Genomic DNA, 13,428 nt, shown 5'->3' on the forward strand with positions numbered 1-13,428 from the left:
CAGGAGGATAAGGAATGCCAGCAGTCTCTGTATACCTGCCCGGCACTCCCGCCTCGGTGCTTAGTGTGTAACTAGTGTTATCTGTAAGTGATGTGAAGAGCCCGTTTTGTTTACTGTACCCATTTGAAATGGCACACGTACAGTCATTATGTCTGGCTGCCCAGTACAAGGACATGATGCAATTTTAATTCTTTCCATCAGCTTTTTGCGGTTCACTTAAAAGACTCTATATAGATTTACATGTAGAGTATGCTGTGAACACATCCCGGCTTATGCAACAGATCACCCAAAGCAGAAGGCAAGCAGGCCAGACATTATCCATGTTAATCATACAGATATCGTTACCTCATAGCCCCCTCTTTCCATATAAACAACCGCCTCCTCCTAACATGGCACATTCAGAGCAGCCTCTGACTAGACCTTGAGAAAAAATATATTGTTATTCAGAAACATAAAAGTAGGGAGACCGCAGAGGGATTTAAGGCAATTTCAAAGTCGTTAAACAAGTCACAGAAGAGCCGACCGCCACAGGCCTAAAGCTCCATTTGTGTAGCACAAATCCACTCTTTAAAAAAATGCATGGCACCTATACACACGGCAGCCATTTTGTGGACTGAACCAATATTTGGGGGAATCTAGCCCGTGTCCGTGCACCAGGAGCCAGGGCCTCATGACTTGTCACAAAGTGCTTCAGGGTTGTGGCTGGCTCCTAGCGAATGGATAGACCACATTCTCATGGATATAGATTAAGCTCACAAAATGGCTGCCACTGTGCGCAAGCAAAAAGATCACGTTATAGAAATAAGTTGATAAACACTGATGTATGTCACCAAACCACTGCTTATAAAAAACCCTTAATAAAAAGGCATGCTGGGACTTGTAGTTCCACAGCATTTGGCGCGACAAAGGATTAGGATTCAGTTTCAGCGCATACATAGAAAAACCAGTAGGCACAGTACTGGCTCTTGAAGAGGGGAATCGTAGTTTAAACAAAGCTAAATCCATATAGTTCTTGCTCACGCTAGAAAGTGGTTTGTGGGTAAGCACTTGTTCCTAAATAGAGCTTAAAAAAAACAAAACAAAACACCAAAACAAACGCAACACACTGCTCAGTGTTGGTAACCAAGAATATTTTCTGCAAATATAAAACGCATATCCATATAAAATATTCCTGTTTGTGAAATCATATAGCAAGCCTGCAAACAGCATATAAAAAAAACCAAAACAAATACTCCCTACTTGGAATGGAGTGAAGATATATTAAAAAACAAAAACTATTTTTCCTCTACAAATGATAAATAAAAAAAGAGAAGAGAAAAAAAATATATATATATAAAAAACAGAAAAATCTGTTATGTCACACAATCTCAGTAAAACATATACTTTAGTCACCCATTTTGTCAGAACTGGAAAAAAAAAAACAAAAACAAAAAAAAAAAACAAGTTCAAAAGACTTTATATTAGAGATCTACATATAATGCATCTATAAAATATCCAGTCAAAAGCAACAAAAATATATAATTTAGAGCCCCAAAGTCGGGAGTGAGGGCACTGCTTCTTACTGCAGATTTTTAAGAATCTGCTCACAGGAATACAAATAAATTTGGAAATTGATTTTAAATTTAACAAAATTTGTTTGATTTACTATCTTGCAAGGATATCCTAAAAAACGGCCTTCTAGGGCGCTTGGAGGATGGACGGCGAGAACCTAGATGGCGGCAGAGATTAGCATGGCGCAGTTTCATTACCAGAAACAGCCAGTGAAGAATAATAGTGCCTCCGGTGGCTTGGAGGTGCAACTGCATATGAATAATTGAATATAGTGTTCATTACTAAAGTGAATTTAGGGACTTCACACTTTACCCCAACAACTTTATGCAGTTGCTTTTGCATCCTTTGGCAGTACGCAATAGCCACACTGCATCATGTAATATTTACTCCTTGTCCTACCATTGGTATGCATGTATAATTCATACTGATGTTATAAGAGGATCAGTAGAAAAAAAAAAAAAAATACAAAAAGAAAAACTGTCAAATTGGAACAAGTTAACTTGGTTTGAAATGTTCTTAATACTTAATTATAATACACAAATCATTAATTCATCTGCGTAACAGCAGCCAAACTAACCTCAAATGAATAGCTCAGATTACCCTTCTGACCAAAAATTATAGGACGAATCGCTTTTATCACAGCTATTTCATAGAGGGGGGGGGGGGGGAATTAAAGCCCCAAAACACTGTGTTGAGCCCTTAGTGTAACAGAATCTAGGTACTGCATAATTCTCCAGGCCACAAGAGGGAGCTGCAGACAAATTCATGGCCCTGCTACCGTTTACACCAGAGTAGTTTCAACCTATACATAATAGGCTATAATAGCTTATACTCTCTGGCTATATCTGCCTCTGACCTGCAAGGCATCATACAACAGTTACATTGTGTTAAGAAGTAGCGCTGGCAATGTATATAGCAACGTACAAAAGATATGTTTTCATTTATTAGTGCAATGTTAAGGATCAACCCAACGCTGATCATAGGTCTCGTAGTTTACCGAGACATCACAAGGATATTTGAAAGCGTCCCCCTTTTTTATACCCCTCCCCCCCCCCCCCCAAATTCCCAATAAGCCGTTTATTTTTATTGCTTTGAGCAAACATAGGTCTGTGTCTTTGCAGCCTAGAGAGGCTTCTAAAAAGATCGTTCCACAGCACCTCTTGTGGCGGGAGGTTGAAACTGCAAAAGAAAAATATAAAAACGCACAGCAATAATTCCCAAATACAGGATTTCAGCCAGTATTCGGGCTAGCCTGTTTTCAATCTCTCTTTACTTGATCAAAAAGCTGTGCCAAAATTGTCAAATTAGAATTAAATAGCCTATGTCAGTAGGCCGAATGGACTGTTAATTTTATAGAAAGAAGGAAAAACATAAAACGAAGACTTTTTCCAACAGAACCCTGCACACACCTGGCTTAAAAATGGGTGATTGAAAATAAGTGATTAAAAAATATATACTTTCAGTATGATGGCAAAGACTTAAGTGTTCCAAGTGCTAAAAACTGAGCATGAAATCAGGCACCAATTTCACGGCCGCATATATTTTCAGGTTTACTGTCCGTTACAGCTTCTGGGCCACAGCAGGGGAGGGGGGTGTTGGCTCAGGGGTCCGTGGTGTTGATCACGGTTTTGTCTGGTGGAGTCCATCCTCTGTACCAACTGCAGTAACCTTCCTTCTGCTTGATGCAGGCGTAGTTCTTGGACTGGTAGCCGGGGGAGCCAAAGTTAGAAAGTAGATCCGTCCAAAGGCACTCGCTCTTGGATGTAATGAAACACGGGAGGTAGTAGCAAGGCTTGATCTGCAAAACAGGACACATTCTCCAGGTCAAAGACTTAAAATCATAGACTAGCATGTCGATCATACGGACAGCTACTGTATATCATCATCCATTTATATAGCGCCACTGATTCCACAGCGCTGTACAGAGAACTCACATCAGTCCCTGCCCCATTGGAGCTTACAGTCTAAATTCCCTAACATACCCACACAGACCGAAAGAGAGACTAAGGTCAATTTTGATAGCAGCCAATTAACCTACTAGTATGCTTTTGGAGTGTGGGAGGAAACCGGAGCACCCAGAGGAAACCCACGCAGACACGAGGAGAATATACAAACTCCTCACAGATAAGGCCATGGTTGGGAATTGAACTCATGACCGCAGCGCTGTGAGGCAGAAGAGCTAACCACTGAGCCACCGTGCTGCCTGGTCCCTTTAAAGAGTCTTGGACTCAATCTTTTGGCTGGTATACAACTAAATTTTCCCCATTTAAAGTTAGGAACAATTAATAAGTCTTAGCGGGACATTATCCGTCAACGACTACATGGCTAAGCTCATCTATCTGTAAGTGTTCAATATACAGCAGGTACTACAAGGAGCTGAATAATGGTTCAGCTGGGTGGTGGCCAATAGGAGGCTCTTCTCAATGATTCCATCAAGACTAAAGGAATCCTTCTGCGTTACCATAGAGTCAGGTTATCAGGAGCTCTGGTGACAATAGAATGAAGACCACCACCAAGATCCATTCACAGACCACAAAGCTTGAGAACTTCACGATGGGATAGTGCATCTACCGGCATATCTGGATATTGCCCTAGGCCAAGAGATGTGGAGATACATTGGAAGCGCATTACGGCAGAGGAACTCCATCGCTTACCTTGCAGTTACATCCCAGGTGATAGCGGTGGTTGAGGCCCTTACGCTGGGCGAGAGTCAACTTATCCCACTTCTCAATCAGGTTGCACAGACCAGTGTACACCTTCCCCTCATATACACGCCCTAGGCAGGAGAAGACGCAATCATATTACAACACGTCCTTGGAAGTTGTACTAAAATTGTATTAAAATATAATTTTTATTACATTTTTAACATGATTACGGATTTGTTTCAAAGACAAGCGGCAATTTCAGTCTCTTGGATGGATAGCTGGATCTTTACAACACATACAAATAGATGTTAAACAGCTGTCTTAATAGGTTGCAGTTCTTAGACTAATATATGGAATTGTTGACATAAAACTTCACATCTTCTAATGGTGCTTAAGTGCTAGAGAACCATTGTGTAATGTCTGGGAGAGACCAATAAAAATATTTACTTTAGGCTGAGATTTGTTTTGGCTTGATATGAACAGGGCAATTCAAATTTAGACAAGTTTTATACCAGTACAAGTTAACCCATGCATGATACTCATGCATTCTAGTCAAATCAAGCTACTTAAGGTGTTAAAAAGGTTCTTGTCATGCATTTGGGGCTAGGCCAGGCCTCCTCAGGGGAAGAGCGTTACTTCCCGCCGTAAGCGCGCTTTTTTTAATGTGGTTTTGTCCACATGTCAATACCTCATCATTCTTATCCATCACCTCATCCTTCATCTTCATCGCCACATCCTTAATCTCCATCGTCTTACTGTTCTAAAACCTCTCGATACACAACGTTTCTGCTAAACACCTTATCACTGTGCTCAGTCTTCCTTGCAGGGCAGTATTCATAACCTGCACTTTCACGTCACTGCTTCTCCGTACTCGTGAAAATACGACATACAATTGTCCATGACCAAACACACGCTCTGGTAAATAAATACCCACACGGTCAAGAGTTTGAGCCCTCAACTGGTAAATTTAGCCTTTACTACCCCTCCCACAGGGGTAAGGGGGGGGGGTGATGGAAGTTAACTGACTTCACCATTATAATTATTTTGTCAAATAATGTCAGTATACCAAATTTCAGGTCAATTGGATGAGCCCTTTCTGAGAAAATAGTTTTTTCCCCACACACACTAACACACGGCACTAGGCTTATATATATATATATATTAGATAACAGTCCTAAGGATAAATGTATCCAGCCTTAAAAAAAAATAAAAAAAATTGGTGTTGCCCATAGTAACCAATCAGGTTCTAGCATTCATTTATCTAGTACATTCTAGAACACGAGAACTAGAATCTGATTGTAGATGTTGCCATAGAAACCACTTTTCCTTTATAGAAGGTTCGATAAATAAAGCCAGTACAGAACACATACACTGGGATATAACAGGGGCTCAGCCGTGTTCTGTAGAGATTAGAGAGAATTCTTCGGTTGTGTCTGAATGGTGGGAAATTCCACAGTACCCAGCGATTGCCAGTTAGACAACAACTCTAGCAGCAGAAGGCAAACATACAGCACTGCAGAGTATGTCAGTGCCTTATAAATAAAATGAAGGATAATTAGAGATGTCCAAAATACAGTTCCATGTTTCCTCGCTGATGGCCCAGGAAGTTTAAAGTTTCCATAAAGTAACTTTTAGTGCATGATTCAAAGTGTACAGTCTTTTTTTTTTAGCTAGACCAATATTAATAAAAATATATTTTTAAAATGCATTATTATTAATTTACTAGGAACTAGTTACAACACATTGTGAAGTAGGGATTACTGAGGCACAGCGAGGCTTCATGGTCATGAATCCTGGCCCAGCCCACAGGATAGCCCGCTTTTACTGCGTGTTGGTAAGGCCAAGAGCCACGTCGGGATGCAACAGATCGTTGCCCACCTGTGATCAGGTATTGATACTTGTTGACCTCCAGCTTGACCCCGCACAAGCTCTCCGAGGACTCCGTGTAGATATACTGGACTTGAGGCATCTTCTTAAATCCACGGTACATCTGTAGAGAAGACAGAGATACAAAAGGGTGACTTCCAAGTGACACATTCTCATGGATATAGCATGTAGCGTTCCAAGTTACTTCACAGATATGTGCTCCGTATTGTCTGGTAGTTTTCCAGTATACCAAAATACTAGCTGACCTGAAGCACAAGAAGTCCCTATTCAATGGAGATTAGCTACACGGAAGGCATTTTAATAGACATCGTTTCACAGTGTGTCAGACGAGCTCTTCAAAAAAGCATAAACCAAGATAGTCGTGGAGCCAATACTCGCACGTCTATGTCAACTGAGTGTTAGGTCTGGCTCCACCCAATTCATAGTGAGTGAGTCACAGGCTCAAAGGTCTTAATGTTGCATAGACCAGATCAAGGCTATAGAGTCGACGTCAAGGCTGAACAGTTGCGGACTGACAATTATACGGCCTCTTTGTCTTCTGCCAACTTCTGATGTCTAATGACATCACCATTAATGGAAGTGTCCACCCAACAAACCATCTGGGTTTGATAAGGGAAAGAATGCCCTCCAAGCTGGGGCCCCTAAGCTGTCAAATGCCCAATAAAATCCTAAAATAAGATTGATGAGCGAAACAATGTTCTCAGTAGATTGTGTATGATCCATAGATCCCACTGTACAGTCATTTTCACTCTGAAGAGACGCTCACACATATCTTCACATCTTTAAGTTTCTATTGGCTATATAAACTCAAGAAACAAAATATGGATTTTTAATGTCACCATCTGCAGGAACCAGCGGAATCATATTACACATACACAGAATTTCATTTATCTAATCAGAAGTAAAGTGACAGACTAACAAATCTCCGTATCTACTAGCTCAAGATCTGTTATTAGTCACATGGGGGCTGAATTTCATTCCCAAATCAGAGACCCTACGCTGGCCTCCCTCCGGTCTGTGCATAAACAACATTGTTACCCAGATGGCATGTGTCCCGCTCGTTTCTCTCCAACGCTTTATTCCCCCTTAATAAGTTGCAGGTTTCTAGACTGTGTGCCAAACTGTCTTTTCCTTCTTGGTGAGGACGTAAGCCAGCCTCATGACTTGGGGGGAGGGGGGGGGGGGGTGTCATAGCCAAGACTTGAACCCCATCCACATTACATAGTCCCAAATTATATGCATCACAGGTTCAACCTCAGCCCAGAGATAGACATGTGCCGTTGAATAATAGCTAAAATGTGCTAAACACATCCCTAATGCTGTCATGATTCAAGGGGGCTTGCGATAGATCACAGCTTCAGCAATAAGAGGTTAAGAAGAATGGATAGAGAATCAGTCTTTTATTACAGAGAAGGGGGTGGGAGGGGGGGGGGTATTGGCAGAGAAACTACTACCACTCCTGTCTGCTGGGGTAGCCTCCAGAGACCAGCGGTGATCAATCCCATTTTATTATGCAGTTTGGAAAGTTATTTTATGTGCCCAGAAAGTTTTTTTTCTTTAAACCAAACATTGCAAAAAACAAGCGTGAATGTCACAGGTTGGAAGCGAAGACCACCCTAAACATTCTGGGCCTTGGGAGAGAGGATAATGAGGGGAGAGGCTGGTGACTTCATCTGTTTACGAACAGAACTGCTAACGTTGGCGTGTATTATAGCGGACTAACTGTAAAAGTAGTGAGTGACTTGTGACTTTACTCTGCAAATCTAATCACTTTAAATATAAAATCGGGACAATAAATGTAACATCAGCTGCCTACAATTATAAGCAATGTAAAAACAGAGTATATAGGGTTAAGTTCTACTGCATGAAGAAAAGTTTGCTGAAGTATTTTTAGTTCAGACCCACAGTGGAAAAAGACAATTTAGTCTTTGCAAAGTTTACGAAGACTCCAAATTCTATATGGAATTGTATTGAAATTTACCATTGCAGATGGTGTATGCCGTTATAAAAGATTACATTAATTTGCTATAACGTTTGTGTGCACAAGTAAACTCCTACTGGTGTGGACATTTATATGTCCTAATGTATTATCCTATATGATTGTATAGGCACCATCTATACTATGCTTTGGTCAATCAGTTAGAGGTTCTCCTTGGATCTCTAGGTTATGTTGAATTGAGGTTTGGAAAATATAGGCATCTCTTTCTGATGCATAAAATCAGGAGCACAAGATTAAGGGATAGATTTATCAAACCCTGTAAAAAGAAAAAAAATGGAGGTGTTGCCCATAACAACCAATCAGAATCTTCCACTTTTCTAGAATGCACTAGATAAACGATAGCTAGAATCTGATTGGTTGCAAGGGGCAACACCTCCACTTTTCCTTTTTAGACAGTTTGAGAAATCTACCCGTGTTACAATGTATAATTGCCTCAGTGTGCGATGTAGAGCATATAACTGGTATCGAGAACGGAGTTCTTACCTTCATCTGTTTTACGGTGTATCGCATTGTTCCAAAAGGCCCATCGTTCATCAGTTTCTTGCCCACGACCTTAGCTCGGATCACTGTAAGAAAGAAAAAGAACCATCTATAGGCTGTTTCTGTGGTCTGTTAGCTCACAATTATTATTACATTAGAGTCAATCAGCAATAATGAACAGGCACCAACAAATTAATAGCAGATGTAACCATACACGCAGACACGCATGTACAATATACACATACTGGGCCTGAGTCATTAAGGAAAGGAGGGCAAAAAAAAAAAAAAAAAAAAAAAAGGAGTAAGTGTTCTCCGGGACAAACCATGTTACGATGCAAAGGGTGAAAATTAGTTTATTTTGCACACAAGTTAAATACTGGCTGTTATTTCATGTCACACACAAATATTTGAAAGCTTTATTTTTACACTGAAATGTAAAAATATTTTAGGACATTCCCCACCCCAACTATAAATCTGTCCCCGCATTTTATATTTACCTCCCCCTCCAATGCAACATGGTTTTGTCAAGGTGCAACGTTATTGCTTTTTTATGCTTTGCTCTCCTTAATGACTCAGACCAACTGTGTGCAGGAGAACAAGTGTTTAGTCCGAAACAAACTATTGTGATCCACCAGATACATTGGTGGTTTTGCCCATAGGAACCAGATTAGTTGACAAAACGACTTCTGCAGAGTAAAGACAAGCTGGATGCTTGAACTTCGTTACATATAGAGGTGTGTTACCACAATCTAAGATCATATCAGTAAGTGTGGTCGATTGTCTGGATTCCTGCTGCCTCCACTCCCCTCCTCACATGTCACTGCCCCTGTCACATGCAGCCCTGTCCTCACTAACACATCACTCATCTCCTGATATACTCTGTGCTGCTGGGAGACCCTGCTCCTTCCACTATATAACTCTCAGTATGTGTCTTCCTGCTGCCTCCATTCCCCTCCTCACATCATGTCACTGCCCCTGTCACATGCAGCCCTGTCCTCCCTAACACATCACTCATCTCCTGATATACTCTGTGCTGCTGGAGGACCCTGCTTTTTTTGTTCAGGCGATCATGCAGCTTGTAATAACAGCAGATGTTTAGAGAAGCCTAATCCTCCGATTTATGGTCTCATTCCCTCTTGTGTGTTTATTTTAATTAACCTCACCCATAAAGTCCCCTGGATACTGCTAGATACACCCTGTAGTTATGAGCAAGACTGTTAGATTCGCCCTGTGGCTACGACCAATGGCAGTTTGTAATCTGTTCACCAAGCCCCTCCAGAATATCCTATATTAAAACGTTATCCTAGAGCTGTAACGCGACAGTCTTGGTGCTACATTAGTAAAACAATGAGTCTTGCATAACCCAGGGCTCCAGCACCAGGAGGGGGTTAACAATGTGGTTACAATCTTAATCCAACCCTTGTGAAAATATGCAGAATGTAACCATCGGCAGCGGTTTGCAATTAACCGCTTCCCACAGCCCGCAAGACGAGCCAAGCCCTGCGGACCGTCATCATGGGAATGAACACTTCACTCAGATAACATGAAAAATTATATTTTATATATCACATTTCAGATGCAAGTCTTACATTAAGAGCAGGACTGTGATCAATAAAGTCCAAGGTGCCCCATTAACTCTGTAAATCAATGTAATAATTACCAGGAACCTCGATTAGTCATATTACCATGTACAGTTTCTTGTCAATATATAGACAGTTGGAAGGGGAGGAATGGACTAGAGTTCCTTTAGGAGGCGAGAGGATCGCAGAGAATAAATGAAACAGTCAATTATGACATCCACACGTATTACAAGAAATTCTGGATATCCAGAATCACAGGATTCTTCATTACAAAAGATAGCAGTGGGTACAGCTAAAATGCACAGAGCACTAAAATACAGAGGTATCTTTATTGTAGTCACACTGACAACAAGGCAATATATTAATGCATCAGAACTATATTTATCCATTTGCCAGAAACAGACGTTTTATCATTTATATAGCGCCAGCAAATTCCGCAGCGTCTTACAAATGGGTTTTATGAAACACCTTTGTACAAGCACTTGGGGTTTTGGCTGGCTACCTCTAATCAGTCGCATTGTAATTACAGTCATTTGATACTATGGGGGATTATAAACCCCCTCTAAAACCACAGGGCAGCCAACACTAGCCACCACAGATATGGGACAGTCTTTTCAGGAATGTAATTTTGTGACAGAGGTTTGTCCCTTACAGCACACCCATTGGCAGCCATTTTGTGGGCTGGATAAATATTCATGTCCGTGTAGTCCATCAATTCACTACAAAATGGCTGCATCCACTGGGTGTAGGCACCTCTTCTGGGAAAAAAAAAAAACATTATATATATATATATATATATTAGTATGTTTCTACCTTTTAATAACATTGGCACCAAGTCACCATGGAATGTCAGATCTGAGAATCAAACATTACAGAAAAAACGAGAATCTACAGCTCAAAAACATACAATTTTTTTTTACACCAAATATTAAACTCACCACAGCACGGTGGCTCAGTGGTTAGCACTTCTGCCTCACAGTGCTGGGGTCATGAGTTCAATTCCCGACCACGGCCTCATCTGTGAGGAGTTTGTATATTCTCCCCGTGTTTGCGTGGGTTTCACTTAGTAATTCCACCACCAGATAGAAAAGCATTTTCAACAACGCCGATTATTTTAGCTTTAAACATTTGGCTCAAAACAAAAATCGGATCGGTCAACAAAAGATTTTTTAGAAGCCTGAGATTTTCCGCACCCCACATTTATTGTGAGATTTCTTGTCTTTGTACTACGGTTTGCAGATATTTTGGTGAGCCCCATCAGAATTACATCGTGATAGTATAAGGAGCCCTGTCCCCAGTTGGTGCAAAGAATTGGAGATGTAGGTCTGACTTACCAAAGATAGTATGGGGTTTTTGGTAGAGGACACTCCATTTGATTTGTTTTGCAGCCTGGGACATAAACCAGACCACCCCACTCCCTGTAGCTCACATGTCACCAGAAAGGTATAGGATAGCAGCCCCCTTCTGTGCCAACCACAGACACTACTATGTCATCGTCTCCAACTGAACTAACAATTCAATAAGTTTGCACTATACGTTATTTTGTTTTTGTTTTACGCTTTCATATCAGTCACAGAGTTGTGGAAAACAGTCTGTGTTGTGTGGAGGTGAACACACAGCTTCCATAGACCCTCCTCATATGTACTCTAGGAAATTCCACTCTGTGTGGTATCCCAGGATTCTAGAAACCCGATCTGGTCCCGGCCTCAGGGAGGTCGTATGTGAGTTACAGGAGTGTGAGAACTGGTATCAAACTAACCCCTCTCCCCGGGCACCGGAAGCCTTTGAACTGTCCAAAGCTGTAGGATACTCTTTCCCCCCAGCCTTAGATACTTTGTTTACAGGTGTAAACCAGGCATAAATTATTCTGCAGGGAGCTATGGATAAAATTTTAAGATTATACATAGCTCAATCTCATATTTTCATGATGGTGTTCCTGCTTAAATTGTACTAGTGAGAGCTTTTTGATTTTTCATTACCCATTTACACTTTCACAAGCAATACTATATACACCAATAGGTAACCAATCCTTTATAAATTACTTTATGCAGAAACAAACAACTGGTAACAGAACTCAGATTACTTTAGCAGAATCTTAACACTTTGATTAGTCTCCTCTGCAATAGGGTTATACTTGGTTGATAGATGAGGATGCTCAAATCACTGCCCTGGGTTTAAAATGTTCCATAATCTCTTATATTATATAGGCAATAGTGCAGCTTTTCTTAATCCAAGATTTTGCAGCTATCTCCTCACCTTCTACCCAGAGCCCTCTGGGGGCTACGACCTGCAGCCATTTGCTCAGAAGCAAAGGCTTGCACTGCAATCTATATCTGTTCTTTGGACATGCTTGTAAGATTTCCCAGGATGCTGTGGGCAAGAGAGTCAAAACAAACCAACAAACATACCAATATAAAAGATCTTAGCCACCGGAAATAAAAAAAGTGACCGAGGTCATGTATGTGGAACACAGATCAAAGCATAGCTCATCCCTGCAGGCCAGCCAAGAGGAGGATCAGCGAGGTGTCAAATAGTCCAAAGCTTTCACGTGGATCCTCTCGGAAGTAACAGTTTCCCACAATAGTCTAGCAAAATATTAGTGAAAAATGATCTTCTGACATTCTCCCGTATCGCATGTCTCTGAGAGGAGGAAGTTGCTTGTTCGCCTTTATAGGGGCGTAAAGAAACGTTGGATCTGCAGATTTCAGTGGCGAGGGTTTCACATTGGTCACTAATAAGGACAGGAGATCATCAACGAAGCCTTAATGAACCCAACTAGTAGGGCTAGACTTCTTTACTTAGCACTCAAGAGGCAATTCATTCTGGCAAAGACTGATCTCATTTAATATTTTCTCTCACTAGTTTAACGTTCGTGGTTCAGAGTTCCCTGTTTAAGGGGCACATTTATCATTTAACGTTGAAATAGAGAAATGGTTATCAATCCTTATTGGACGGATAAGTATTGATTCATTTCTCAAATTTATCAAAACCGGAGTACAGAAACAGCAGTCCCGATAATCTGCTGTTTCTGTGAAAAAAAAAAATCATACTTACCTGCCTCTTCGGAAGCGCTGTCTTCGGGTCTTCTCCTTACTCTTCAATTGCGCATGCGCACACAGATCCCCTCTCTGTCTCTGCAACGATAGTTGCAGAGAGAGAGCTGTGAGTGACAGTGAGGGATCATGTGATCCCTCCACATATGCGCTGTCCAGCTCTGCTCTCCGGAGCAGAGCTGACAGCATTAGATTTCCTCATGTACGCCAGCTTCAGCTGGCGTACATTAACA

General features: G+C 41.2%; 2 protein-coding genes across 3 annotated transcripts in view; one reads left to right on the forward strand and one right to left on the reverse strand.

The window, feature by feature from the left end:
• SYN3 (synapsin III) overlaps positions 1-13,428 on the forward strand; it is a 248,071-nt gene that overhangs the window by 126,965 nt on the left and 107,678 nt on the right. The gene's annotated exons all lie outside the window — the stretch shown is intronic.
• TIMP3 (TIMP metallopeptidase inhibitor 3) overlaps positions 1,016-13,428 on the reverse strand; it is a 28,615-nt gene continuing 16,202 nt past the window's right edge. The window contains exons 2-5 of the mRNA XM_075210445.1: positions 8,566-8,648; positions 6,075-6,186; positions 4,206-4,327; positions 1,016-3,349 (exon numbers count right to left, since the gene is read on the reverse strand). Coding sequence (XP_075066546.1) covers positions 3,152-3,349; positions 4,206-4,327; positions 6,075-6,186; positions 8,566-8,648 — 515 coding nt within the window. The 3' untranslated portion in view covers positions 1,016-3,151. The remainder of the gene's footprint in view (positions 3,350-4,205; positions 4,328-6,074; positions 6,187-8,565; positions 8,649-13,428) is intronic.

The sequence above is a fragment of the Mixophyes fleayi genome, chromosome 4 (assembly GCF_038048845.1).
Source record: "Mixophyes fleayi isolate aMixFle1 chromosome 4, aMixFle1.hap1, whole genome shotgun sequence".
Lineage (NCBI taxonomy): Eukaryota > Metazoa > Chordata > Amphibia > Anura > Limnodynastidae > Mixophyes > Mixophyes fleayi.